At 37.5% G+C, this 25,734-nt stretch overlaps 1 protein-coding gene across 1 annotated transcript in view; it reads right to left on the bottom strand.

Annotated features, from left to right (window-relative positions):
• LOC306869268 (neuronal migration protein doublecortin-like) overlaps nucleotides 1–25,734 on the bottom strand; it is a 94,625-nt gene that overhangs the window by 42,855 nt on the left and 26,036 nt on the right. Inside the window, exon 3 of the mRNA XM_079415955.1 lies at nucleotides 14,518–14,852. Coding sequence (XP_079272081.1) covers nucleotides 14,518–14,852 — 335 coding nt within the window. The remainder of the gene's footprint in view (nucleotides 1–14,517; nucleotides 14,853–25,734) is intronic.

Below are 25,734 nucleotides of genomic sequence, written 5' to 3'. Positions count from 1 at the left end.
CACGGTATGGTTTCCCTCACGGTAAACCCGTGTCTTCCCTTTGACAGAGCTCTGTCAGACCCTGCTGGCAGCCTTCCTCCCTTCTCCTAGGTAGGATCTGCCCCAGGGTCCAGGCGTATGTAGCACTGCCCCAGGCTTGGGCCAGTCCATACCAGTGTCTCCACACGTTACCTCCCTTCGGGCAGGGTGTGGCCTCCGTAGCGCCCTTCTCCGGAAGGCTCGCTTCCCCGTTGTTACTGCCGGGCTGTAGCAACAAACAGGAAAGACTTGAAGCAGTCTTTCATAGAAGGTCGAAATCCCTTCCGATTTCTGGGGAAAGGAACAGCGGCTTGGCTATCTCCAGCAGCAATGTACTCAGTGGTCCCTGCGGGCACCAAGGTTAGCGAATTTGCGCTGGGGCGACGGGAAGGTTGCGACCTTCGCATCGCATTTGTCTGTCACGCGCTAGCTTGTCAACATCTGCATGCCACAAGGTCGTGACGGGGTTCAGGTTGTGGCGCTTTCCATAGACCCCTAATGTCGTCACGACATAACTCGTAGTGACCGACAGATAGGGAACGTCTCGGTTACGTACGTAACCCTCGTTCCCTGATGGAGGGAACGGAGACGTTATGTCCCCATGCCACAATCTTGAACCATCGCTGGTTGCCAGGGACACGTTCTCGGCTCCTCAGCGGAAAACCTGATGAGTGGATGCACCTGTCGCCCTTTTATACCCGTATGCTCGGGGAGTGGCTCAGGTATGCAAAATCCACTAGCCAAATTTCATTGGCGTTTTCTCTTATCAGAGGCAGTCGGGGCTCTCAAGTAAATCCCCTAATGTCGTCACGACATAACGTCTCCGTTCCCTCCATCAGGGAACGAGGGTTACGTACGTAACCGAGACGTTACTTTATTCTCAAATGATTAATGTTAACAACATCAGCATTGCGTGACTATAGTGTATTGACGTGTAGATTTAAATTTCTGTACAGTCTAATCTAATTGTCATGCTATTCGAATTTCATATTAAGAAATTATTTTAACCCAAAAAGCCAATTATGCTCCATTCGAACTGGTTTTCTTTAAAATACAAATCATGTGTAATCCCAGGCTATCTGTAATCAGCACATTTAAAACATGAATAGAATTTAATTTCATTGACGTGTTTCATAAACACATAATTCTTTCTGGATTACAATCCACCATCAAAATGATACATTTAATAATTCTAGCTGCTGTGAGAAAAGGCTATAAACGATCTGCCACCTGCAGGATCCTCACGTGCGATTGTCTACTAGCCGGGACAACTTCTTTTTGTTTACAGACGTGATGTAATGATGCAGTGCCATGCTCGAATTTCCCACGAAAACCTACCCATACCACTCAGATTAGAAAACATTATTATAAACTAACCATTGTGAATCGGGCTAAAGTAAGGCGATAGTTTTGAACACTGGCTGGTTATGTACTTGCTCAAATATTGATTTCGGATAATTTTTAACCAAAGAAAGTTACAGACTGCAGCTTTAAGACAAAAATATTTTGTGTAGCCCTATTTATTTTATAGCCTATACTTAATTTCTGTTTTTCTCTGTTCACAGAAGGTCTGCAGGTGCATGATGTGACAATGTGTGAATCGTCACAGGCTATTGTTTATGCTGCTATTTGTCCATACAAAAGCTAAAGCCCTAGAAAAAAAAGAAAAAAAAGAGATTGACTAATGAGCTACATTTGTTACACGTGAGATTTGATCGTAGACACCGCTCACGTCCATATTGATAAATTCCGAGTTTTGTGTAGAAACAAGCATACGCTTAATTTTCTGTCATATGTTTGTTTCATAAACGAGGGCCCCTTGTATGTATCTGCTAAATTTCATAACACTTGACTTTCAGATTTGACATTATAAGCTGCTAAAGCTTGAAGCTTGTAAATGTTTTTGTGATATTTGAAGAAAAAGTGAGAATTTGCCCCAAAGAGGATGAATACTTCTTTACTAAGATAAGAAAAAAAAATCAGTTGTAGCATGATCTATGGGAAGAATTTGACATTAGTCTAAAAACAGCTTTTGTTGAAACCAAGCTGCCAAAATGACTACTTCCTCCTCTTTGTTATGTAATAGTGATGAATACATCAGCACAAGACTGCCTGCACATCCACAGATCAATGCCTACTTCTTCATCATCAACTCTTTGCCCCACCCATTGGCATGTTAGTAAAGAAAGAAAAACTACAATGGGATCATTTAACTAAAAGAAACATTATCTTTCAAAGGGCCCTATTTTTAGGAAAGTGGCTGTTTTAACTATGTGAATGTCTCAGTAGAGCATTATTTGTTTGGTATATTTTTTGTCGGCATATTTTACTGTGGATTTTTTTTTTTTTACTAAAGCAGTCATAATTTAACAAAGGCTTTGCAAACAGACTTTTACAAAAGGATTTGGACCTGAAAGAAATGCGACAACATGTATGCATGTTTGTTCTTGATAGAATATGTATATGTAAGGCAGAGGTTGCGTTAACCGAAAATTTTCCATCATTGACAGAATTTTTTTTAGCAGTGACGGAAAAATCTGAAGGCCCGTCTGTCACTTTGACAGATTACACTGAGGATTAGCTATTGTAATTTCTAACTGTAATTTATAATCCCACCCCTGTCCAGTTGGTGGCGAGTGTGCTCCAGTGTGTGATCATCAGCCCCAGAACAAAAATGAAACGGTCACCAGTTTCATTGATTACGCACAGGTGAGTAGCGAAAGAGATGATGCCGCTTCGCTTGATCTGAAGTGTCTACAGCGATCTATCATGCCACATTAAAGTAATACCATAAACCAAAACGGTATTTATTGCTTGAATGTCCTAACAAATGGATAGAATTTGAAATATGAGACTTGTTTCATTTCAAAAGTAACAACGCACAAAGCTAGCCTACTGTGATTTATTGAATGGGAGGCGCACTATATGTACAGTTCATTCATCAGCTGAAAACAAAATCGATTGATTCATAAAAATGTGAATCTATTCAAATCGAGACATTTTTATTTAAATTTTTTTACCCAGCCCTAGCATATTTTGTTTTTAGTTGCCTTCGCTGTCACTGCGTAGTGCGGTGTTGAACATGAAAAGTGACGTACAGTCTCTGTTCTCCTTATGAATAAATAAATAACATAAGCCGATATGCTTGTCCTGTAGGTTCATTGTTAAAGCTGAAAATATGAACAAAAAGAATTAAATGTGCTATTATAATTATGAGGGGTAATAATAGATTATGATGTAAGGACTCATACAGTCAGATTTTATTTGTCGCAAATTGTTACTTTTGTTTATGCGCTGTCTAAATAGTCAACTTCATATTATTCCTCTTAGCAGCATGAAAATCAACTGTTATTTAAATTGTGCTCAAAGAAAGCAGACATAGAACACTCCCTTGATCATCGCTGTGGCTGTCAGTCACTTCAGCTCAGTGAATCAGTTCTGCATTGTCGCCCTGATTAAAACCCTATTATAATCAATGATGCCATCTTCACTGCACAATGAATCTCTTATTTACATCGTGTTTGCATTTTGTTAGTTATGATGAAAGCATTTATGTGAGTGCAGAAATCAAGTTGCAGTGATGAGATCATTGTAATCCTGCCCTCAAAAGACATGACTTCGATAAACTACAATAATATGTAATGTTAGCTTAATGTAAGCTAAATATAATACTACAATCATCACTTTTCATGATTAGTTAATCTTGGCAGATAAGATTTCAGAACCATTCCACGTGTAAACTTAAAGTAGACACAGCCCTTTAAACAGGGCTAAAATCGGGGCTGAGCATCATCTTTTAATACTATTTTATTAATCTTACTTGATGTTTTTGATGCATAGATCTTACTAATATTATAAGTGCACCTTTAGAAACATAAAAATGCAGTTTGTTACCTGATTTCATACAGAAATTAAGAAATGGGGTACACTAAACATTCTCGGCTTTGTGGTGTGACACTGCAGATTGCAGGCGAGTACAGAGAAAAAAAAAAATGGCCCTGTCTCTTTGTCTCCTCTCTCTGCCTGTGTTATTCTGGAGAAATACCAGAATTAAGGGGTGCGGTTTTCAGATAACAATTATGCCTATTTCAGAATATTAAACCAAATTGCACTCCATTCTAATCAAGGGTGAAAAACCTGATCTAACAAATTCCACTGTATTTTAAATTCCACTCAATTCTGCATATATATATATATATATATATATATATATATATATATATATATATATATATATATATCATTATTCCACTCAGTAATTATTAGGGGTATTTGCAAGGGCAAGCAACACCATTACTGCAGTGCTGTACTACAGACATGCATTATACCTAAAATCATGTGGCTTGTTGGTATACTACAATTTTTGCCTGGCAGACAATAAAAGGTGACAAGTTTTGCACATGCAAGCATCTTTTTATTTCAAAAAGATAAAAATCGAGTGGGTGGTGCAGATCAAAGCTTTTCAAGAGTCACTGTTTGCTTGATGGCCATATGAATCGACAACGATCTGTAAGCGTTTTTGCTTGTACACACAGTAAACTCAATAACCCCTCCACACACACTCACACATTCACAGTCACACCTCCGGAAGGACGTGCTGACTGGCAGACTAGTCCACCCCAGCTGGGCTCTGTCTTTGTGCAGAGATGTGGTTGCCTAGCAACCAGCCATAGCAGCTGCCTATACTGAGAGAGAAGAGAGGAGATGCACCTCTCAACACAAGCATCATGCGGCACTTTGACCTCCACATGAAAATCGCTGTAGACAGCGTCACAGAACACCGACTGTACAAGCGTAGAAAGAAAAAAATGATGTATGATATGCCTTTGCCATGTGTCGTATAACAAAATGTTTCTAGTATCTTTTCAATCTTGTTTTGATTTCTGTTCCATCCACACAATGATACACAAATTGTCTGGTAAAGAACTGGCCACTCCATAGAGCTTAATGCATTTGGAATTGTTAAAGCAAAAATGGCACAAAAAGTGTCAACTTCAGAGCGCCACACCCAAATTTTGATGCAGCTCAAGCACACAATTGGCAAGAGCTTTCTCTGAAATGGCAAGCTAAAGGAAGAAACAAGATAAAGGAAGTAAGTCGTTATCATTATTGAACAATAACACTAATTACTACCAACACCTAGGGCCAGTTTTACTAAATGGGGCAAATTAGCATGAGAGCACAATTCCAAAAGAGCACCTTTGGGCGTGGAAATTTCTGCGGGTGATTTACTAACAATGGGCAAATTAAAAAACACAGACACAACATCTCATTTATATATCGACCAATACAATATACCAAGTGCAGCACAAATTAGAGCAGTCGCAAATAAAGAATAAAGAAGTCATAGTACATTGAAAAGAACCAGAGGCTAAAAAATGCTTGAAGTTGCATGAAATTTTGATAGACCTGGTAATGCGTGACTCCTAGTTGAGGGTTCCAAGTCATCTTTTATTTTCTGAAGAAAATTTAAAATAACATGGCTTGGCAAACAATATTTTTGTGTTCTTTTTGCATTCCAAATAAATTATGTGTGGAAAAAATCCTCTCCCTTCTACCATGCACTCTCTCATCTCTGCGGCGCCTCCTACTAGCAACAATAATTGCAGCCATTTCAAGCGCAAAATAGTTTAAGACGTGCTTTTTTGGGGCGTTAAATAATGGCGCAAATACCAGTAATTTGACAAGTGTAAATGTTAGTAAAACATGTTGCGTGATTCATTTGAATACTGTTCTCCCATTAATTTTGCTTCTGAAACTCCTAGAAATGCATATTCAACAAGGTCAGGTGCAAAAATAACCGTGTCCATGCTTTTTCAGTGCTAATTCTTCACTTCGTGTCTTTAGTAAAACCTGACAGTACTATTTTAACGCCAAAAGACGGTTTGCGCTGGCACAAGCTGTTAGTAAAACTGGCCCTAAATGCTCACTTACACAGGAAATGACCCCTAGCCCTACAGGTAGTCTCTTCCTACCTAAGTGGGCAGTTCATAGCCAGAATAGTAAAATGGTTTAGGTTTTCAGAGTTCCCTCCAATCAATGTTTAACATAAGAACAGATGTGGCCACTTCTAACTTGGCTTCTGACTCTCCAAATATTCTTTCGGGCGACTATATTTTCCCCTGGCTGTAATGGGTGACATCCTAACAAATCTTGACTCTGAATCCTTCAGCCGGAAGCGAAGAGATCACGGTTATCAGCGTTTCAGTGCATAAGACATAAGTTACTTCAGTGGGACTACAGCAAATGCTGTAATTACCCATATCAAAGAAGAGTGGGTGGGACAGAAACAGCTTGGCTTTAACTCTGTAGAACACTCTAATCTTATAACCTCCATCTGTTAGCATGTGTGTTGTGTGCATCTCATTAATACAAAGGAAATTCACTCACACAGCAAAGAGGCTGGCAAACCCTTCAGAGACACAAGCCTTAGAGGAAAAGAGAAATTTAATATGTATGCCTTGTGGCTACTGAAGTACCTTAAACAATAGCTGTCTGACTTTCTCTTTCTCTCCCTCCATTTTTGCTTTTCCTTTGGGGCCTTAGTTATCTTGGTTCTAAACAAGTAGAAGTACAATTTAATCTTGGAAGAGGCAGTGACACATACTGAAAAAGTGACAAAAACAGGTGGAGTGATATCTATTCCATTCTACTGCATTTGTATAACATTTTTCACAATACAAAAGCAGCAACTAAAATAAGATTTTTTTTCTGCAAGACGATACTTTATTTAAATTTTTCTGATAAGAAGTGTGCGCTGCAAACGCGAGCATTTTTGATGATCGTTTCTGTCCAGTCCGCTCGTTTTATCTCGTTTAACCACAGCTGTCACTGAAGAAAAAAAAGGTTAACAGAGGGTCACATCCCTCCTGCTCTACAGATGTATGTTACAGCTGTAATCAATGATACCAAAGGCAAACTTGAAGGATTAAAGATCCAATATTCTGCCCCTGCTGTGAGTAGGTTGCACCTCAACAGATAGTTAAACAGGATGAGTGTAGAAGAAAAAGTCAAAACTGAAGGAATTATTTTCCAGTGTTTTACTTGAAATCTTCAGTTGCACAACATCGTTTTTTGTGAAACTATAAATGCAAACACAAAACATACATTAAGTATAAAGTATGTCTAAAAGTAATTTTTAGGAAAGAAAGTAGCAAATCTAGCATTACCACGTGAGAGAGAAACAACAATCTTCTTATTCAAATGCACAACAATTTTTTCTTTCTAAATGGCATGAAATACTTTTTTTTTTTTTTAACATAGATGAAATTCAATAAACAATTAAACTTACAGACAATTGCCTCTGGCATGAAATAACAGAAATATAGCTTTTATCAGGGAGAAATCTACTGCTGTTGTCAAGTGAAATCTAAGATGGCTGCCATGACCTCTGACCTAAATAACACGATGCATCTTGACCAATAAAATAAACCCAAAATTAAATGACTATTTAAACAGTCAGAATATCCAATGAAGCACATATTTAGCTGAACATTAATAAACACAGTATACCTAGAAAGTTCATACAAGTAAAAACAAATAAATAAATAAATATTTATAATATATAAGACCTCATATTAACGCATGATACTTTTATAACTTAAGTTAATTAAATATATAAATTAAATAAATTTGTCAGCACAGGACAGTTTGAAGGAACTGCAAAAAGGCAAAGCCCTACCAATTCTTCAACTTGAAAACATAGATCCATACAATAAACTGCCAATAATGTAATTTTAACCATAAATGCATTCAAAAATAAAACAGCTGTGAGTTATGCAAATGACACACTGTGTCCACTGTAAAGACTGTAGGTCTGTTCCCTCACAGCTTCATTGACATCCATGATAAAATTCAATATGTTGTCAACCCTGACCCTGACAGAAAACTGATGCATTTTCGGCTCTTCAGGTCCTATTCACCAAGCTACGTTGGTTACCAATCCCTCATCCTCTTGAATGTATACATTTATATACATTTACATTTATTCATTTAGCTGACGCTTTTATCCAAAGCGACTTACAATTGCTATATATGTCAGAGGTCGCACGCCTCTGGAGCAGCTAGGGGTTAAGTGTCTTGCTCAGGGACACATTGGTGTCTCACAGTGGATTCGAACCCGGGTCTCTCACACCAAAGGTATGTGTCTTATCCACTGCATCATCACCACCACCATGGATAAAGTCCATGGATATATCCATGGATAAAGTCAAGTCTTACCCTATTTATTTTTACACTGGAAAAGCTGTTTCACTCTGAAATTTATCACAATACAGAAATTAAGCGTATAGCGTTAGTTCTGGCAGGTCACATGAGTCAAGCTTGTATCAGCTGACTCTCAGCTGATCACATCTACCTATAGGAATATGACACCTATCACGGCATTTCTATATACGCTCTATTCAGTATTATTCAGCAGCTTTTTTGCTTTGTCAGGAACAAATTGCGCATCACTGCTCGCAAATCAAACTGTTGCAGCGTGCTCCAGAACATCTGAAATCAACAACTAAGATAACTGAATGCTCTTTTAATCCATATCGCTGTGTATACTATAAGTGGATCTGGTGGAGGGAATGGAGACGGGCTTCCTCACTCGTCAGATCTCTCTGGGATCGGAAGCCTGCTCCATGATTTCTTCCCCCCGAGGTGAGGGCTGTTGGAGGTGGTTACTCCTGCTGTGGCCAAATTAAACAGACTGGCCCGCCGAGAAACAAACCGAGCCACAGAAAAGCAAGCTGGATGAACGCTTTCTGTGGGCGAGGTCACCACCTACCATTTTTCCCCGCATTTTCATCCCTGCCCCCGACTACTATGGTAATGTGGCGGGGTAATGTGGCCCCCAGCGCGGCTTTGTCCCTTAAGGCTCTGGCATTGCCCTCCAAGCCGTTGCGTACAACATCAACGCTGGTGGGCAAGGGTTATGCGGCAGCGGGTTTTACAGGCGTACCAGGCCGACTTGCAGAAAGAGCTAGATGAAAGCAAGGAGGTGAAATCGGATGACATCACCGAGTTAAGGATAACCGCTGATTTGTCTGATTTGTCGTGCCATTGGGCGATCTATGGCAGCGGAGAGGCATCTCTGGCTGACCCTGTCCGATATGAAGGAAAAGGACAGGGTCTTCCTCAGGAACCAGGAGGCCCGTAAACAAGCGGCGGCATTCCAGCGGTTCCTTCCTCACCGCTTTCTAGCTCTGAGGGCTGCTGGGCGGGAGTTCCCTCCGCGTATCAGCTCCACATACAGGGAAACTCAAAAGCAGAGCGTAACCTCCCGCTCTCCCCCGCATCGGGGCCAGGGACTTCAAAGCCCAAGCAAGATCTTAGAATCATCCTTGAGATTAGGAAGTCCTCGGCAAAGAAATCCTGACGTGAGTGGCTCAGGACTTCCGAGGGCGGCCCTTACTGGGACAGCATAACACGGTGCCCGTCTCTCCTCAGTGCCCTCAGGAGATCGGTACCAACCTTGCCAGTGTTCCAGGATACAGCGGTCTCCAGCGAGCGTTGTTCTCAGTCTCTTCTGCCCAGAAACGTAGTGGAGCTGAGAGGCTCGCCACCTCTTCGGAGGTCTCTAGAGCTGCTAAATCGGCCATCCCCTGCCGGTACGCCGCTTCAGGGCACCGACTTAGCCGCTCAAATTGCACCAGAGATCAGTCTCGAGAGACTGATTCCCTTAGTAGACTATTTAGCAGAGTGGAAACTACTGCCAAATGTGTCTCAGTGGGTCCTGCACATGGTAGAAAAAGGCTATCGTATTCAGTTCGGCTCTCCACCACCGCATTTCAGCAGGGTCATTCCTACTCTGGTCGGCCCCGAGCAGGCTCTGGTAATGGAACAAGAAGTGAACACTCTGTTGAGGAAGGAGGCCATCGAGGTGGTCCCTCCTCATGAGAGAGAGTCCACGTTCAACAGCCGGTACTTCATATATGGGTCGCGTCAATTTAAAAAGAAAAAAATAGGGTCGCTCTGAAAAAAGTTTGAAAACCACTGCTCTAAACAACGTAAAGACATGGAATGTTTTTTTTTTTTTTTTTCCTAAAAGTTTTTTCTCGGGTCTTAAGAGGTTAAATGCAATAATTACAATACTTTAACTATTTTCTGATGTTTTTGCACAAAACTTGTACTGTTATAAAGTGTCATGAAAATAAGTTTAAAATGTGATACTTTGTTTTTGAAAAATAAAAAAATTCAGGGAGAATAAATAGTGGAAGAGAGAGGACACGGAAATATAGATAGAAAATTAACAGGGATTCACCAGGAGGGAGGAGATCCTATGAGAACAATGCAGAAAGCAAATAGAATCAAAATAATGCCTTAAAAAGAGTAGCTATATTGTTTTTAAGAAATCATTCACATCTTAATGAATACAGTTTCAATCATATATCAATAATATTTAGCTGTATCATAAATATCAATCATATTTAGCTGTGCCGCAGCAGGGGGGCTAGCAGAGTTTCAGTAACATACTGATTGACTACGAGACTGAATTTTGTTGATAAATTATTTTGTTTTGTTTAAAAAACACGTTGATATTGTTTGTATCAAAATTAAACTTTCTCATTTGACATGTTCAAAATTAAATAGAAATACTTTCATAACTACCATTTCTGTCCTTTAGTGTGAAGTAATGTCAAATGGTGTGATGTAATGTCCTATGGTGTGACACATAAAAGAACCACAGATTTGTTTTTATGTCAAAATATCTAAAAAAAAAAAAAAAAAATTATTATTGCAATAGAGGAGATAGAAATATCTCTCATCTTAAAATGGTTTCATTTTCATAAGTTTTGAACGGATGACAGCAAAGTTTGTCTTGTTGTCTAAGTTTGTCTTGAAATTGTCCAACAAGTCATGGAGAAAAAATTATGTTAATTATAATTTCATATTAAATAAATTACACTATATCAAAATAAGTGTCTAACAATGAAGATAAATCTCATGCTATTTATATGTTATTAAGTTTTATTTTTTTTCTTAATTTTTACTGTCACACCATAGTACAAATTTATGGTTCAGTAAAAATGTAAAAAAAAACAAAAAAAACAATGAAATAATTGAAGTTAGGTCCCCTTTATATTTTTTCAAAGACCAGACTTCGCACTTCATAAATATACCTCAGATGAACAACAACACATGACCTGTTGCATTATTTATTTATGTGTCATTATTTAACAAAAAATAAAGCCAAAATGGAAAAGCCATTTATGACAAAGTTAGGACAACCTTAGTAGTGTTAACATCGGAATTAAGAGGGTAAGTAGCAGTCAGGCACTGCTAATCAAAAGCCTTTGATTAACTGATCATCAGCAAGTGTGAGCACTTCTATAAAAGCAGAAGTTTTGGCAGTTTGCTGGTCTGGAGCCTTCAGGTGAGCGTTAACACAATACCAAAGAGGAAAGACATCAGAAATTATCTTAGAGAAGCAATTGTTGCTGTAATCAATCTGGGAAGGGTCACATGGCCATTTCCAAACAATTTGAAGTCCATCATTCTACAGTGAGGAAGATTATTCACAAGTATAAGACATTCAAAGCAGACACCAATCATCCCAGGAGTGGACATCCCAGCAAATTCATCCCAAGATCAGACCATGTAACACTCAGAGAAATGGCAGACAACACAAAAACTTCACCGCAGACTCTACAAGCCTCAGTTAACATGTTAAATTATAGAGTTCATGACATTAGAAAAATATGGGACAAGTATGGCATGTTTGCTAGGTTTGCCAGAAGAAAGCTTCTTCTATCTAAAAAAGCATGGTAGCACGGTTTGGTTTGCAAAGTTGCATCTGTAAAAACTCTTCTAGAACAATATCCTTTGAACAGATGAAACCAAAGTGGAGATGTTTGGCCATAATGCACAGTGCCAAGTTTTGTGAAAACCTAAAGAGCATATCAGCACAAACACCTCATCCCAAAAGTCAAGCATGCTTTTGGAAGGATCTGGGCACCTCACCTGCATTGAGTCAACCATGAACTCTTCTGTATACCAAAGTATTCTAGCCCTAAAACAGGCAAGAGTGGAAAATGATCAGCAACAAATCATTTTGTGTCACTTTTTATATAATCTGGATTTAAGTAAAATATATTCAAAAGAATATTTGTAATATTTGATATATTTTGGATTTTAGGGTATAAAAAACAGCTCAAGTCATCAATAATGATTTATTTAATGCAAACAAATATGGATTATTCAAAATATGTTGCATGTATGACATGTCTAAGTGTCCTAAAATTGAGGTATAGACATTTTTTGGATTTTTACATTGTTTAACTGTCTCATCTTTATCCTCAGGGGTGGGCAATTCCAACCTTGAGGTCCACTGTCCTGCACAGTTTAGCGCCATCCCTAAACAATCATATAATATAATTTATCTAACAAAATATATATATATTTTTATGTAATCCTGAAGACTTTTGTCAGATTTTTCAGATGCGTTTGATCAGGGTTGAAGTTAAACTCTGCAGGATGGTGGCCTAGGAGCAGGGTTGGACACCCCTGTTCTACCATAAAATTAGCTGTGTGAAACCCTGCAAGAGAAAAATCTTGTTAATGCAAAGATGTAGTCAACTAAATGTAGTATTATCCATTTTACATGCAAATATTCACATTTGCACAATTTTTAAGCTCAAAATAAATAGAAAGGGGACTGTGTACAGGGGACTTAGAGGCCATGAAGGCCTATAAGGCTCTTCCCTAAGGGCCCCTGGCCCTGGAATGCGATTCCTTGATGCGATTTATATCCATCATCCAACCCCCACCCTACTCTCTGAGATATTTTTTTTATCAAGGGGCTCCACCTTGTATTTTATATGGTTTCTGTGACTTCTGTGTATTTTCTGTGTATTTTCTACACCCCTCCCATCCCACATAACCACCAATGGGGAATACCAACTGTGACCCCCATAGTCCAAACAACCTCAGATATGATAATGATAACAGTATTGGATGAAAAGTTCTTCCTCGTGCCTCCTACAAGAGACTAAAGAGTATGTATCTCGTGGTACACGTTGCCTGTTTTAGGGCTAGAGTCAAACGTGAGGCAATCCATCCGACAGCTAAAGTTGGGCCAAAACTGGGTCATGCAACTGGGCAATGATCCCAAGCTCACCAGCACTACTACAACAGAACGGCTGAAAATAAAAGAATCAAGGGGTTACAGCAGTCCAGTCAAACTTCAGAGCTCATTCTGATTGAAATGCTGTGGTGAGAGCTGTGCATAAACAAATTCCCACAAACCCCAATAAACTAAATAAAAGTGGGCCAAAATTCCTCCAGAATGATGTGAGAGACTGATAAAGTCATACAGTAAATGATTACTTCAAGTAATTTCTGCTAAAAGTGGATGTACAGGCAATTGAATCATAGGGTGAACTATCTTTGTCACACATGGCTTTTCTCTCTTGGCTTTATTTTTGTTAAATATTTTATTTTGCAAATTTTAAGGCATGCCAAGGACCAGATGATTTATTTTATATATTTATTTGGTCATTACTTTAAAAAAACAAAAACTTATAGGCTATTTAACAAACAAAAATGCTCCAAACGTTTTTCTAAGTTAACTTGATAAAAAAACTAAACGAAATATTATAATTTTGCCATTACACAGAAAACTGAACTATTTTAATAGCCGAAACAGTAGTATAAACTGTTTTAGGAGGGGTCGGACTCAGGCCGGTAATCCCCCCCCCCCAAACAAATAAAAAAAGGTGGACTCCCCCAAAGTCCACAGTATAGTTCGAACACTGTATAAATATACGTATATATAATTAATGTTTTTTTTTTTTCTGAATACCATTCATTTAAAGATTTGCCTTGGAGTGAGAGGAAGTAAACGTTAATAGTGCTTATAATGTTTACACTGGACAGTGAGGAGAGAATGCTCAACGACTTTGCTTTGGAAGTTTAGTTGGCAGAGAAAATAAAACACACCATTTTGTTTTACATCAATTAATACCCAATATCAATGAATTAAACTCAGCAAAAACAAAGTTATGAATGCTGTGTATTTACATTTGACATTATGCATATTTTGCATTGTTAAAGCACTATACAAATAATAATATTGAGATTTCAATGCTGGTCTGCACTTGACTGAAGGCGTGTTTATCTGCTTAGAGTTTATTTAACCCATCGCAGCTTATTGAAACTGTTTATACAAAAACTCACCTTGATGTTGTTCTAAAAGCTTATTATCTGCTTTTTTGGAACACAAAAAATAGATTTAAAAAAAATGTACTGCTTGCACTTATTCTTTTAATGGCAGAGAATTGTTACTTTCACTTTGTTTTAATGCGTTGTAAAATAATCCTATGCAACATGTTATATTTCAGGGCTTGAGAAGGTATACTGTATATATACTTTCAGATATATATAATGTATATACGGTTTCACGTACAATTTAAAAAAGTACATGTCATAGACTGCAGTACAGAGTAAGCAATACGGAAATATTTAATTCCCAAACATAGTGTTTCATAGTATATTGATGTACTCCTCCCATACCTGTTTGCCATCCAGCGTATAGATCCTTTTCACTGCTCCGCTTTCGAGTTTAATGGCCTCTGTGATGTCGGTGAGCACCTGCTCAAAAGAGTGTGCCGTCTTCTTATTGAGCAGCACACGGACGGCCTTCCGCGGCTTCACTCCGCTCCTCATCACTGTCACCAACTTTGGTCGCACAAAGTCCTTGTTCTCCTTCGGCTCACTAGCTGTGCGGTTAGCCAGCATATTCTTCTGGCTGGCTGATGCTTTCACATTCACTGACCAGTTGGGGTTCACATTTCTGGTGTAGTCTACTTTCTTGTAGTTGTTCTCAGATGCGCAAACATAGCTCTCACCTGGAGAGTTGGATAACACAGAAAAAAAGTTCTCTTTAGAATACTGTTTCTTACTTACTGCATAAATAATAAGGAATTATTGAAGAACTAACAGGTAATTATTCATTAACACTTAACTCACTACTGTTAACTACTAAGGATGATGTGTAATCAGTACAGTTTTATGATTGTGTTAAGTAACAGTTAGCTAATCAATAACTAATGTATTCTGTCATACCTCCTGAAGAACTACTATTAATTATCTACTAGTTAAGGTTCAAGAAAAATAACTATGAAATAACTACTACTGAACAGTTATACGCAAATAGTCACTACAATAATCAGGTTGTGGCTCACAAATCAAGTACTTGAGTAAAAGTATAGATACCCCAATAAAATATTACTCCAGTAAAATTATAAGTAGGCCTATTCATTTTCAAAATTACTTGAGTAAAAGGACAAGTACAAAGTACTACTACAGTACTATTATTAGCCTATAATGGAAATTAAATATGCATTTTGTTTGCTGCACACCCAAAAGGACTCATTACGATAATTGTACATACATTTTTGTCTGTATGGTAAATAATTGCTTTGTGCGCATGTTTTGTAGGAAATCTGCTTCGGAAAGGAACTCCAACTCTTACCATAACTATCCAACTTACTACATATACACTCTGTAAAATGGTGGTTTGTTTATTTATTTATTTACCAAAATACTAGTATGAAGCTGTTGGGTCATATCTTAATTTTTTTTAGTCTTGGGTAGTTTTTGTGTTGTGTTGTGTTAACGCCTAACCCTCCCCCCAACTATTTTTGTTTATGGGCAGGTTATGGAGTTAGTAACAGCATATTGCAGCTATGAGTGAAACGCAGAGTGGTGGTCTGCAGTTTCCCTGAGCCCAGCTCCCTCACGAGATCCAGGACCGCTACCGAGGAAACTGGATTTAAACCAGTTGATTTAAACTTGAATTGCTTTTAAATGTTTAACTTTTGATTATAAAATGTTTGTTAAATTAGTTTAAATGTGGGCTGTATACATGTTAAAACAGAATAAAATATGCTGTATTAAGAAATGTTCTCATCTGAAATAAGGATTGTAAACAAGTTGTGTTGTGTATTTTACAAAGTTTACAAATACCAATATTTTAAACTTGACCGTCACGTTCACTTTTTTGTGGTTTCTGAAGTGGTCCTGTCTCCTTACATTATACAGACTATCTTGTCTTGTGTTCATCTGAAGAAAGAAAGTCATAAACATCTGAGATGACATGAGGGTGAGTAAATGATGAGAGAATTCTCATTTTTGGGTGAACTATTCCTTTGAATAGCAAGATGTGATGCAGAGGCTAAAACATATTCCAGAGAGAATACAAGAATGTGTTGAATTAAAGAGGAGAGTCATAGAATTAAAACATACAACATGAACGTTTTGAAAGGCCACTTTTTTTTTTTGTTGTCTATTCAACATCACTGTCTAAAACAGGGATGGGGAGCATTGATCCTGGAGCGCCAGTGTCCCTGCAGAGTTTAGCTCCAACCTTAATCAAACACACCTGAACAAGCTAATCAAGGTCTTCAGGATACAAATAGTTTTTTTTTTTTCAGGGTTGGAGCTGTAACGGAGCCAACGAGACGTGAAGTGTACGGATCCATTTGCAAGCTTTTATTAAAAACATGGTCAAACACAGGCAGGGTCAAACATCAGTAGACAGATATGTTGAGGGCAAGACACAAGAGCATTCCGAGAGCATGCATGGGTCGTTGATCAGCAAACAATGCAAGGAAGCGATCTGTGCAAGGAAGTCCATGGTTTATGTAGGGTGTGTGATTGTGTGATAGTTCTCAGGTGTGAGCGTGTTATTAGGGAAATGGCTGCTGGGAAATGTAGTCTGGGGTAAATGTGAAACAGTCTGTGCAATGTGAGAGTCAATGTGATGGAGAAGTGACCTCTGGTGGCGAGCGAAAGGAAATCCATGGACCTGATTCATGACAGGAGCTAAACAGGACAGTGGCCCTCCAGGATCAACGTTCCCCACCCCTGGTCTAAAAGGATAATTAAACGTTTGATTGTTTATTTGGGGCATTTAGAGTTTTTTTTTCAGCAAATATTGCTAATTATTTATTACTAATTAGGTTAATTAATGAGCAAATCATGTAATTATTAAGATTTTTAAAAAATATTAGTTTACAGCCCTAATTTGTACTCAATGTGTCATATGTTGACATTATAAATACAACTTATCCACTACCTGGAAAGAACACCACTAAACATAAATTAAAATTTCACATACAATGTTCATTTAAACACTTTTTTGGAGATATGTATAATTTAATAATAATAATAATAATAATAATAATAATAACAAAATCATTCCCAGAAAAATATGAATTGTATTTAAGTTCTCATCACTGATTTATTTGCACTCAATCTTGTACATTCAGCCAATATATTATAAGGCTCTATCAAAACAGAAAGAATAATGAATAAACTTTTTTTTGGGTAGGGGAATGCAACTTTGCTACCTCAATATGCTTCCAAAGATTTGATGGTGTACTTTTGAAGCCTGACATTTATCTGATGAATGTCACAACTGAAGTATAAATGTGTGTGCTTGATGCGTGAAAACAATGATGATTGGTTCACACATCAAGCACGCACATTTGAACTTCTGTTTACCATATTTATTGTGCATGAGATAAAATAAAAATATAACATACTTTTTAAAATGAAATTAAATTGTAAGGAGTAAAAACAACTGTTTTTTTCTCCGGAAATGTAATCAAGTAAAAGTACAAGTAACCAGTTTGAATTTTATTTGAATAAAGTAAAGGGCTCCCTATTTAGAGCATAAGCTAAGGTAGATTTTTATCCTTAAAGGCACAATATGTAAGTTTTCGCTGCTGGAGGTCGCATTTTCAAAACAACAACAAAGGCTAAGCTTGATGACACTATGAAGGAGGATGTTTACTGATGAGGTAATTATTATTATTATTACTTTTTTACCCATACCTTCCACAGTTACTCAAACAACGAATAAATTATACAGAGAAAGCGAACAAAGAAAATCGTCAAAGAACATTATGATTGACTTTGGTCTAGCACGAGTTTAAACACTCTCAAAAAACCCCTTATAATCAGTAAAGCTGTCTGTTACGGACTGAACAGAGCATGAGACACATGGAACCATGTGAAAGGCTTTATTACAGAGGCGTGGTCAAGAAACGGGCAAGGGTCAGATAACAACATAGGTACATCACAGACAAGGCAAAGAATAATCCTAGGGCAGGCATGGGTCTTCGATCGGCGAACAGTATCCAGAAAGCTTGACAAGAGAGGTAATCCTATAACATGAGCAATAGTCCAGGCAAGGTGCAAACAGAGTCCAAACGACATGGCAAAAGAATCCAAGGCAAGCAGGTAATCAGGCAACGAGGCAATATGACGACACTAGACTAAGACTAGAACTAGGAACTTAATACAAGACTAGGAGAGGTCTCCGTAACGTTGCTATCACTAACGTAGCGATATGCGCAAACAGTACTCATCAGTGAGAGAGGAGAAGTCCATGGCTTATGTATGGTGTGTGATTGGCTGCAGCCGTGTGCGTAATCAGAGTGAAATGGATTGTGGGAACTGAAGTCCAGGGTAAGTGTAACAGTCTGTGTAGTGTGAGAGTCCATGTGGTGGATAGCGACCTCTTGTGGTGAACGAACAAAAGTTTATAGACCGGATTCGTGACACTGTCTATACACGGTTTGATGAAGGAATCTCTTACTTACATCATACGTACATCCTAATGGAGCCCTAATGGATTTATTTTAACTGTAAAGCAACTTTTGTGTCCATGTGTTGCCATAGTTTCTACAAGTGGAAACTGGGGATATGCGGATATTACATCATTGATAGGCGACAAATGATCAGTGATGAGCTATTATTTAAAATTTGAATTTCTCTGGATTTACAAATCATTGGTGACTTTTGGGACAATGTAAGTACACAATTGCATGAAATATATCACACTGTGCAAGTAGTTTTTGGATATTTTATTACGAGAATCTTACATATTGTGCCTTTAAGAAAACTTTAACTGTATTTTAATTTATTTAAAGAAAGAGCAATTTGTCCAGTAAACCATTGTTTAATAATAATAAAAAATCAGTTTTATGTATTGTTTTCCACCCCTGCAGTACCAAAACCATACCGAATCGTGACGTAAAAACCAAGGTATGTACCGACCTGTCATGTTTGTGTACTGTTACACCCCTAGTAGCTACTGTGAAATTCAATTGTGATTAAAATTATGTTTACATTTATTTTCAAGGTCTAACAGTAATGGTAAATGCTTAATATACTGTGATGGCCTATTTTTTTTTCTGTAATATTTTCCATGAATGATTGTTGTATAAAATTTTTTTTCAAATGCTTGTGAGAAATCATTAACATTTATTGAGCCAGGATATCAAGATATTTCATTATTCCTTGACATATGCAAGTAAAGTGAAAAAAGTGCCAACATGTTTAAATATACATGTTTGTTTTTGTGAATTGTGGGGACATTCCATAGGCGTAATGGTTTTTATACTGTGCAAACCGTATTTTCTATCACACTACACCAACCCTACACCTAAACCTACACCTTACCGGAAACTTTGTGCATTTTTAGTTTCTCAAAAAAACAAATTCTGCATCATTTATAAGCCTTTTGAAATATGGGGACATGGGGACATGTCCTCAAAAATCAGCTTCTCCTTGTAATACCTATGTCATACCCATGTCGTTATAAAAATTTGTGTCCTCATATGTCACACACACACACACACACACACACACATACACGTCAAACTTTTGTGTGAGGGGTAGGTTTAGGGTTAGGGTAAGGGGATAGACAAGTACATGCAGGGGCAATGCAGTTAACAAGCAGATGTATCACAGAATAGCTGAGCTCCAGGTTTAGTGTGTGTGCTACAGATTTTGAACTCTTGCCCGATTTATTCATCTCAAATTTAACATTTACTGACAAGGCAGATTTGCTCTGTAATAAAGCATGTCTTATCTTTTCACGTGGAAAACATTTGATTTCAATCGCTAACATAGTGTGGTGGATTGAAACAACTACATGTTACAAAAACAGCATTCTTCCATCTTAGAAAAATTGCCAAGCTTCGAAACATCCTACCCGTTTCTGATGCAGAAAAGCTAGTTCATGTATCATGACCTCTAGACTGGACTATTGTAATGCACTGCTAGGTGGTTGTCCTGCATCTTCAATAAACAAGCTACAGATAGTCCAAAATGCAGCGGCTAGAGTTCTTACCAGGTCAAGAAAATATGATCATATTACCCCAATTTTACAGTCTCTGCACTCGCTACCTATTAAGTTCCGTATCAGTTACAAAATATTATTACTTGCCTATAAGGCCCTAAATGGTTTAGCTCCTGCGTACCTAACTTGTTTTAACAAGATGACCTAAGTCGGCCATCTTGGATACAACTTTTGTATTTTTTTGTTCAATGTGCTGATTACATCTATTGTGTATTGTGTTGGATTGTCAATGCAACCCTCTTCTCCCACTCTTCACACACTGATAGCAACACCGCAGGAGAAATGCCAGCACAGGCATCCAGTATCCGTAGTATCAGGTGCTGCACATCTCGTATCTTCACACCATAGACAATTGCCTTCAGATGACCCCAAAGATAAAAGTCTAAGGGGGTCAGATCGGGAGACCTTGGGGGCCATTCAACTGGCCCATGACGACCAATCCACTTTCCAGGAAACTGTTCATCTAGGAATGCTCGGACCTGGCACCCATAATGTGGTGGTGCACCATCTTGCTGGAAAAACTCAGGGAACGTGCCAGCTTCAGTGCATAAAGAAGGAAACGCATCATCATGTTGCAATTTCAAATATCCAGTGGCCTTGAGGTTTCATTGATGGTGCACCACCACATTATGGGTGCCAGGTCCGAGCATTCCTAGATGAACAGTTTCCTGGAAAGTGGATTGGTAGTCGTGGGCCAGTTGAATGGCCCCCAAGGTCTCCCGATCTGACCCCCTTAGAAGAGTGGGAGAAAAGGGTTGCATTGACAATCCAACACAATGGGCAGCACATTGAACACATTTTATAAGTGGTCAGAAACTTGTAAATAACTCATGAACGAATAAAGTTACGTTGAAACCAAGCACACCATTGTTTTTCTTGTGACATTACCAATACGTTTGATGTGTCACATGGCCCTCTTCCTATTGAAAAAACAAAAGTTGTATCCAAGATGGCCGACTTCTAAATGGCCACCATGGTCACCACCCATCTTGAGGAGTTTGCCCCCTCACATATACTAATGTGCCACAAACAGGACTTTAATATCACCAACCATTCCCATGTTATTACGGTGTATCCATATAAATGGCCCACCCTGTACAGATATTGATATTTTACACGTGGCATCGATGCATCGTTTCGTTAGACATCGTTTCGATATATCGATCCATATCAATGAATCGTTACACCCCTAATAAATACACAATTATAATTCATAAGTGCTTCAAGAGGTCCTTTTTATAAGGGTCATTCCTGGGATTCAGTGACATTTCAACTTGAACTATACATTTTTCAACTACATATGATTAATTTCCTAAATACCCCACATCATTAGGCACAAATTAAACTTTCAAAAAATACTATTTTCTCACCTCAGGCATTAAAGATCTTTTATTTATTTTTTTAAGATTTAGACACCTTTTTTTTCAACCCCTTAAAGTGCCCCTATTATGGGTAATGAAAGGTTCATATTTTGGTCTTGGGAGTCCCCAACAATAGGTTGGCATGCATGCAAGGTCAAAAAAACACTTTCATTGTCTTATAATATGCATTTATTTTTATCTTATTTGCTCAACGACTCCCAAACGATTCACTCAACGATTCATTTTTCTAAACCCCTCCTTTGCGTGATGCTAATCTGCAGTGATTGGTCTCATTTCCATTTCATCATGTCTGTAATGGCTGATAGAGCAGAGTTTGTGAGTGCAGTGCTGCTTTGTGTATAGCCATTACAACTCAGCGGGAAACTGCTCTTTTACCGCTCCAAAAGCGGCACCTAGTGGCAAAGAATGAATTAGCATTTTCATTCAGACCAAAGGAAAAAAAAAAAACAAGTGGGCGGGCAATATGCTAATGTTTCATGTTGATGTCAACATGAAATGGCTTGGGATTCATCTTAAAAACAACTTGTTTCAATGATTCAGAGTCGACTCTTTCTTTTGAGAGACAATAACTTTATACATGGCGGACTTTCAGATTTAAAACTTTGCAGGATGTTTTCATTCACTTAGAGCTGTGCTACACACTGCATGAAAGGTAATTTTTAAAAATCCATAATAGGGGCACTTTAATGGGCAAAATAGGACTGTTATAACAGAACTTGTTATAAAACAAACATCTGCCTACTTCGCATGTGTCCCTCATAACAATTTAAAGATAACAAATGTAACATTTATCATAGTTTAGCTCTTACAAGCTTTATAATGGCATGGGCGGGTGTTTTTTTTTTTTTACAAAACAGTCAAATAAAGTGTATCCATCCAAATTAAAACGTGCCTCACATGGCTTTGGGGGTAAATAAAGGCCTCCTGTAGCAAATCGATGCATTTTAGTACAAAAAAATAAAATAAAATCCATATTTAAAATGTCATACATGCGTTCACGAGAGACTGACTTGGATGCCACCGGACGTAGGCATAGCGCATGCACATGTGAGTCTCGGGAAAACCAACGTCTGTTTACAGGAGCAGAGGAAGCAAAGTTTCCTTACTTTAGCAAAGGAAAACCAGTCTCCTCTTGCCTTATATCGAAATCCTCTGACATTTTTCTTTACAAATCCTCGTTTTGTAAAGTGTCTCTTTTGGGTGAACTAACCCTTTAACTAAAACCAAAATTGTATTGTTTTAGCCCATAACATGTCAGATGTAATCAGCAAGAAATTCTTTCATTCTTAATTGTCTTCCCAATTTATATATATTTTTTTCGTTTTCAAAAATGTTAATGTGACAAGGTGTGACGGGTTGAAGACTGTAACACATTTGAAGGATACACTGCCTTCAATTTTAATTTTTGGATTTGTTTCTCGCTCATACTGTCCCCTTCTTTCTGGGTCAACATATCTTCATGGCCAACATTGTCTTTTTGCTGCAAATGTGGGTGCAATTTCTGATGTGTGATGCCTGTCAAAGTTTAAGTGAAAATATTACATCAAATATTCTATTTATAACAAAAATATGAGTTGTCATGATTTTCTAAGTATTATTTACTGAAACCATGACTATTTTATATTGTTTAAATTCAAATTATTAATAAATGAGGTAAACATACAATGTAATTGGAGTCTATATTATTATGGGTGTAGAATGCTTAGTATGACGGGGTTGAGTTCCGACTGAGGGACATAACTTCAAAGTCTGTTTTTATAAAATATCTGGATTTTTTTTTTCTTCACAAGAAAGGAACACAAATAAATGCTTACATTATTGATACAATATTATAAAAAAAATAGACACTTATGCACATTTTGTTTATAATTTTCTAAGTACAAACTCAGTGAAGTACCGTGACAAAACGCTAAGTTTAAGATAGATTTAAGACATTTTATAATGGGCATACCAAAGTATTGTGAAAAAGATTCTACCAAGGGATGCACCAAAATGAAAATTCTTACTTTTTAATTTTAATTTAATTACAGCATGTGAGCAGATTGGGGAGCAGATCAGTGAACGAGATCAGTCTCATTTTATCAGTGTTACCCAGGGGGAGACGGGTATGGTTGTAAAATGGGTTGTAACAACACAATTTCCACCAAACAGGGATAAGCTAGGAGTCCTATGATAATTTCATTATTTACCCACTTCCTCCCCAATCTTATATGCATGGTTGTCAAGGCTGTAAATAGGTATATGGAGATTTTATAAAGAAAAGAATGATTTTGATGTGAGAATGTAATTTTTTTTAACCAAAACTACATTTGTTTGGTACTTAAACGGTTGCAGATAAAATCATATAACTTACATTAGAATAAATTGTAGATTCTCAGGCAAAATGTGAAGCATTTTTATACTGCTAATTTCAAACCATTATGCTAATACATCTAACTAAACACTGGATGACAGGGGTAGGGTAAGTTGTAACACATTTTAGCATTTACTTATATACAACTGAATACTTTCATGTTGTCTATATGGAGCCATTTGGATACTCAAAGCCAAAGGAAGTGTAGGTAAAATGTGCCCTATGTAGTCTCTGAATCCACCAAGCCTGCACTCTAGGGTTAAAATCCTTGATTTGTTACCATTGTGACTCTGACTGAGAAAATTCATACATACGTTGTCAGAATTGTTGATACCATTGTTAAATATGATCAAAGAAGGCTGTCAAAATAAATCTGCATTGTTAATCCTTTTGATCTATTATTTTAAAAAGAAATCTAATCTAATCTTTCATTGGAGAATAAGAATTAAAAATGGGGGGAAATATAATTATGAAATAAATGTTTTTCTCTAATTCACATTGGACACAATGAAGAATACCCTTTTATTCAATAATTTTTGAAACCTCCATTTGCCAAAATAGTATAGGAGTTTTATCTTATAATGCCTGATGAGGTTAGAGAACACCTGACAAGAGACCAGAGACCATTCCTTCATCCAGAATCATTCCAGATCCTTCACATTCCCAGCTCCATGTTGGTGCTTCTTCTCTTCAGTTCACCCCACTCATTTTCTATAGGGTTCATGTCAGAGGACTGGAATGGCCATAGCAGAAGCTTGGTTTTGTGCTCAGTGACCCATTTTTGTGTTGTTTTTAAGGTTTGTTTTTGGATTATTGTCCGGTTGGAAGATCCAAACATGGCCCATAATAAGATTTCTAACAAAGTCAGTTACTTATTGATTTTTTATCTGTTGGTATTTGATAGAATCCATGATGCCACGTGTCTAAACAGGATGTCCAGGACCTCCAGCAGAAATATAGGCCCACAATATTAAAAATACAGCAGTATATTTCATTGTACACATGGGGTACTTTTTATCCCTGTGTTCACCAAGTCCATCTTGAGTGTTTGCTGCTAAAAAGCACAATTTTTAGTTACATCTGATCTGACCATAGAAGCCAGTCCCATTTGTAGTTCCAGTCGTGTCTGACAACTGAATATGCAGTAGATTTTATTTTTTGGTGAAAGCATTTTCTTTTCTTGAGTTTTTTCTTGACGTCCTCCCAAACAACATGTGGTGATGTAGGTGCTGTTTGATCATTTTTTTAAGGTATTCTGACCCCGAAACTCACCGATATAGACACGTCCTCTTCCAGGCAGATTCATAACATTTTCTGTTGATTGGAACATCTTAATTATTGTCCTGATGATGGGAATGGGAATTTTCACTGCTCTAGCTCTTTTCTTAAAGCCACTTTCTAATTTGTGAAGCTCGATTATATTTTGCTGCACATCAGAAATATATTCTTTGGTTTTTCTCATTGTGATGGGTGATTGATTTGCAATTTGGCATTTGTTTTCTCTCCTATTTATATTTCTGTGAAAAAGGAAGCCATGGCTGGATAATTTCATGTTCATAATCACACTGGTGTGCTCAAAATTGTGAATATGAATGGGAATATATTTCAGATCTATTTTACTCTTAAGAATTTCTAGGGGTACCAGTAATTGTGTCCAACATGTATTTGAGAAAAAAAAAAAAAACAATTCATAATGATATTTCCCCCCATTTTAAATTCTTATTCTCCAATGAAAGCTTAGATTTTTGTGATTAAAAAAATTAAATAAAAAAAAGATCAAAAGGATTAACAATGCACATTTAGGCCCCGTTTACACTAGTGCATTTTCGTTTTAAAATGCA

Source organism: Barbus barbus, assembly GCF_936440315.1.
Source record: "Barbus barbus genome assembly, chromosome: 5".
NCBI lineage: Eukaryota > Metazoa > Chordata > Actinopteri > Cypriniformes > Cyprinidae > Barbus > Barbus barbus.
The sequence above is the reverse complement of the archived record's forward strand: the minus strand, read 5'-3'. Positions and strand labels throughout refer to the sequence as shown.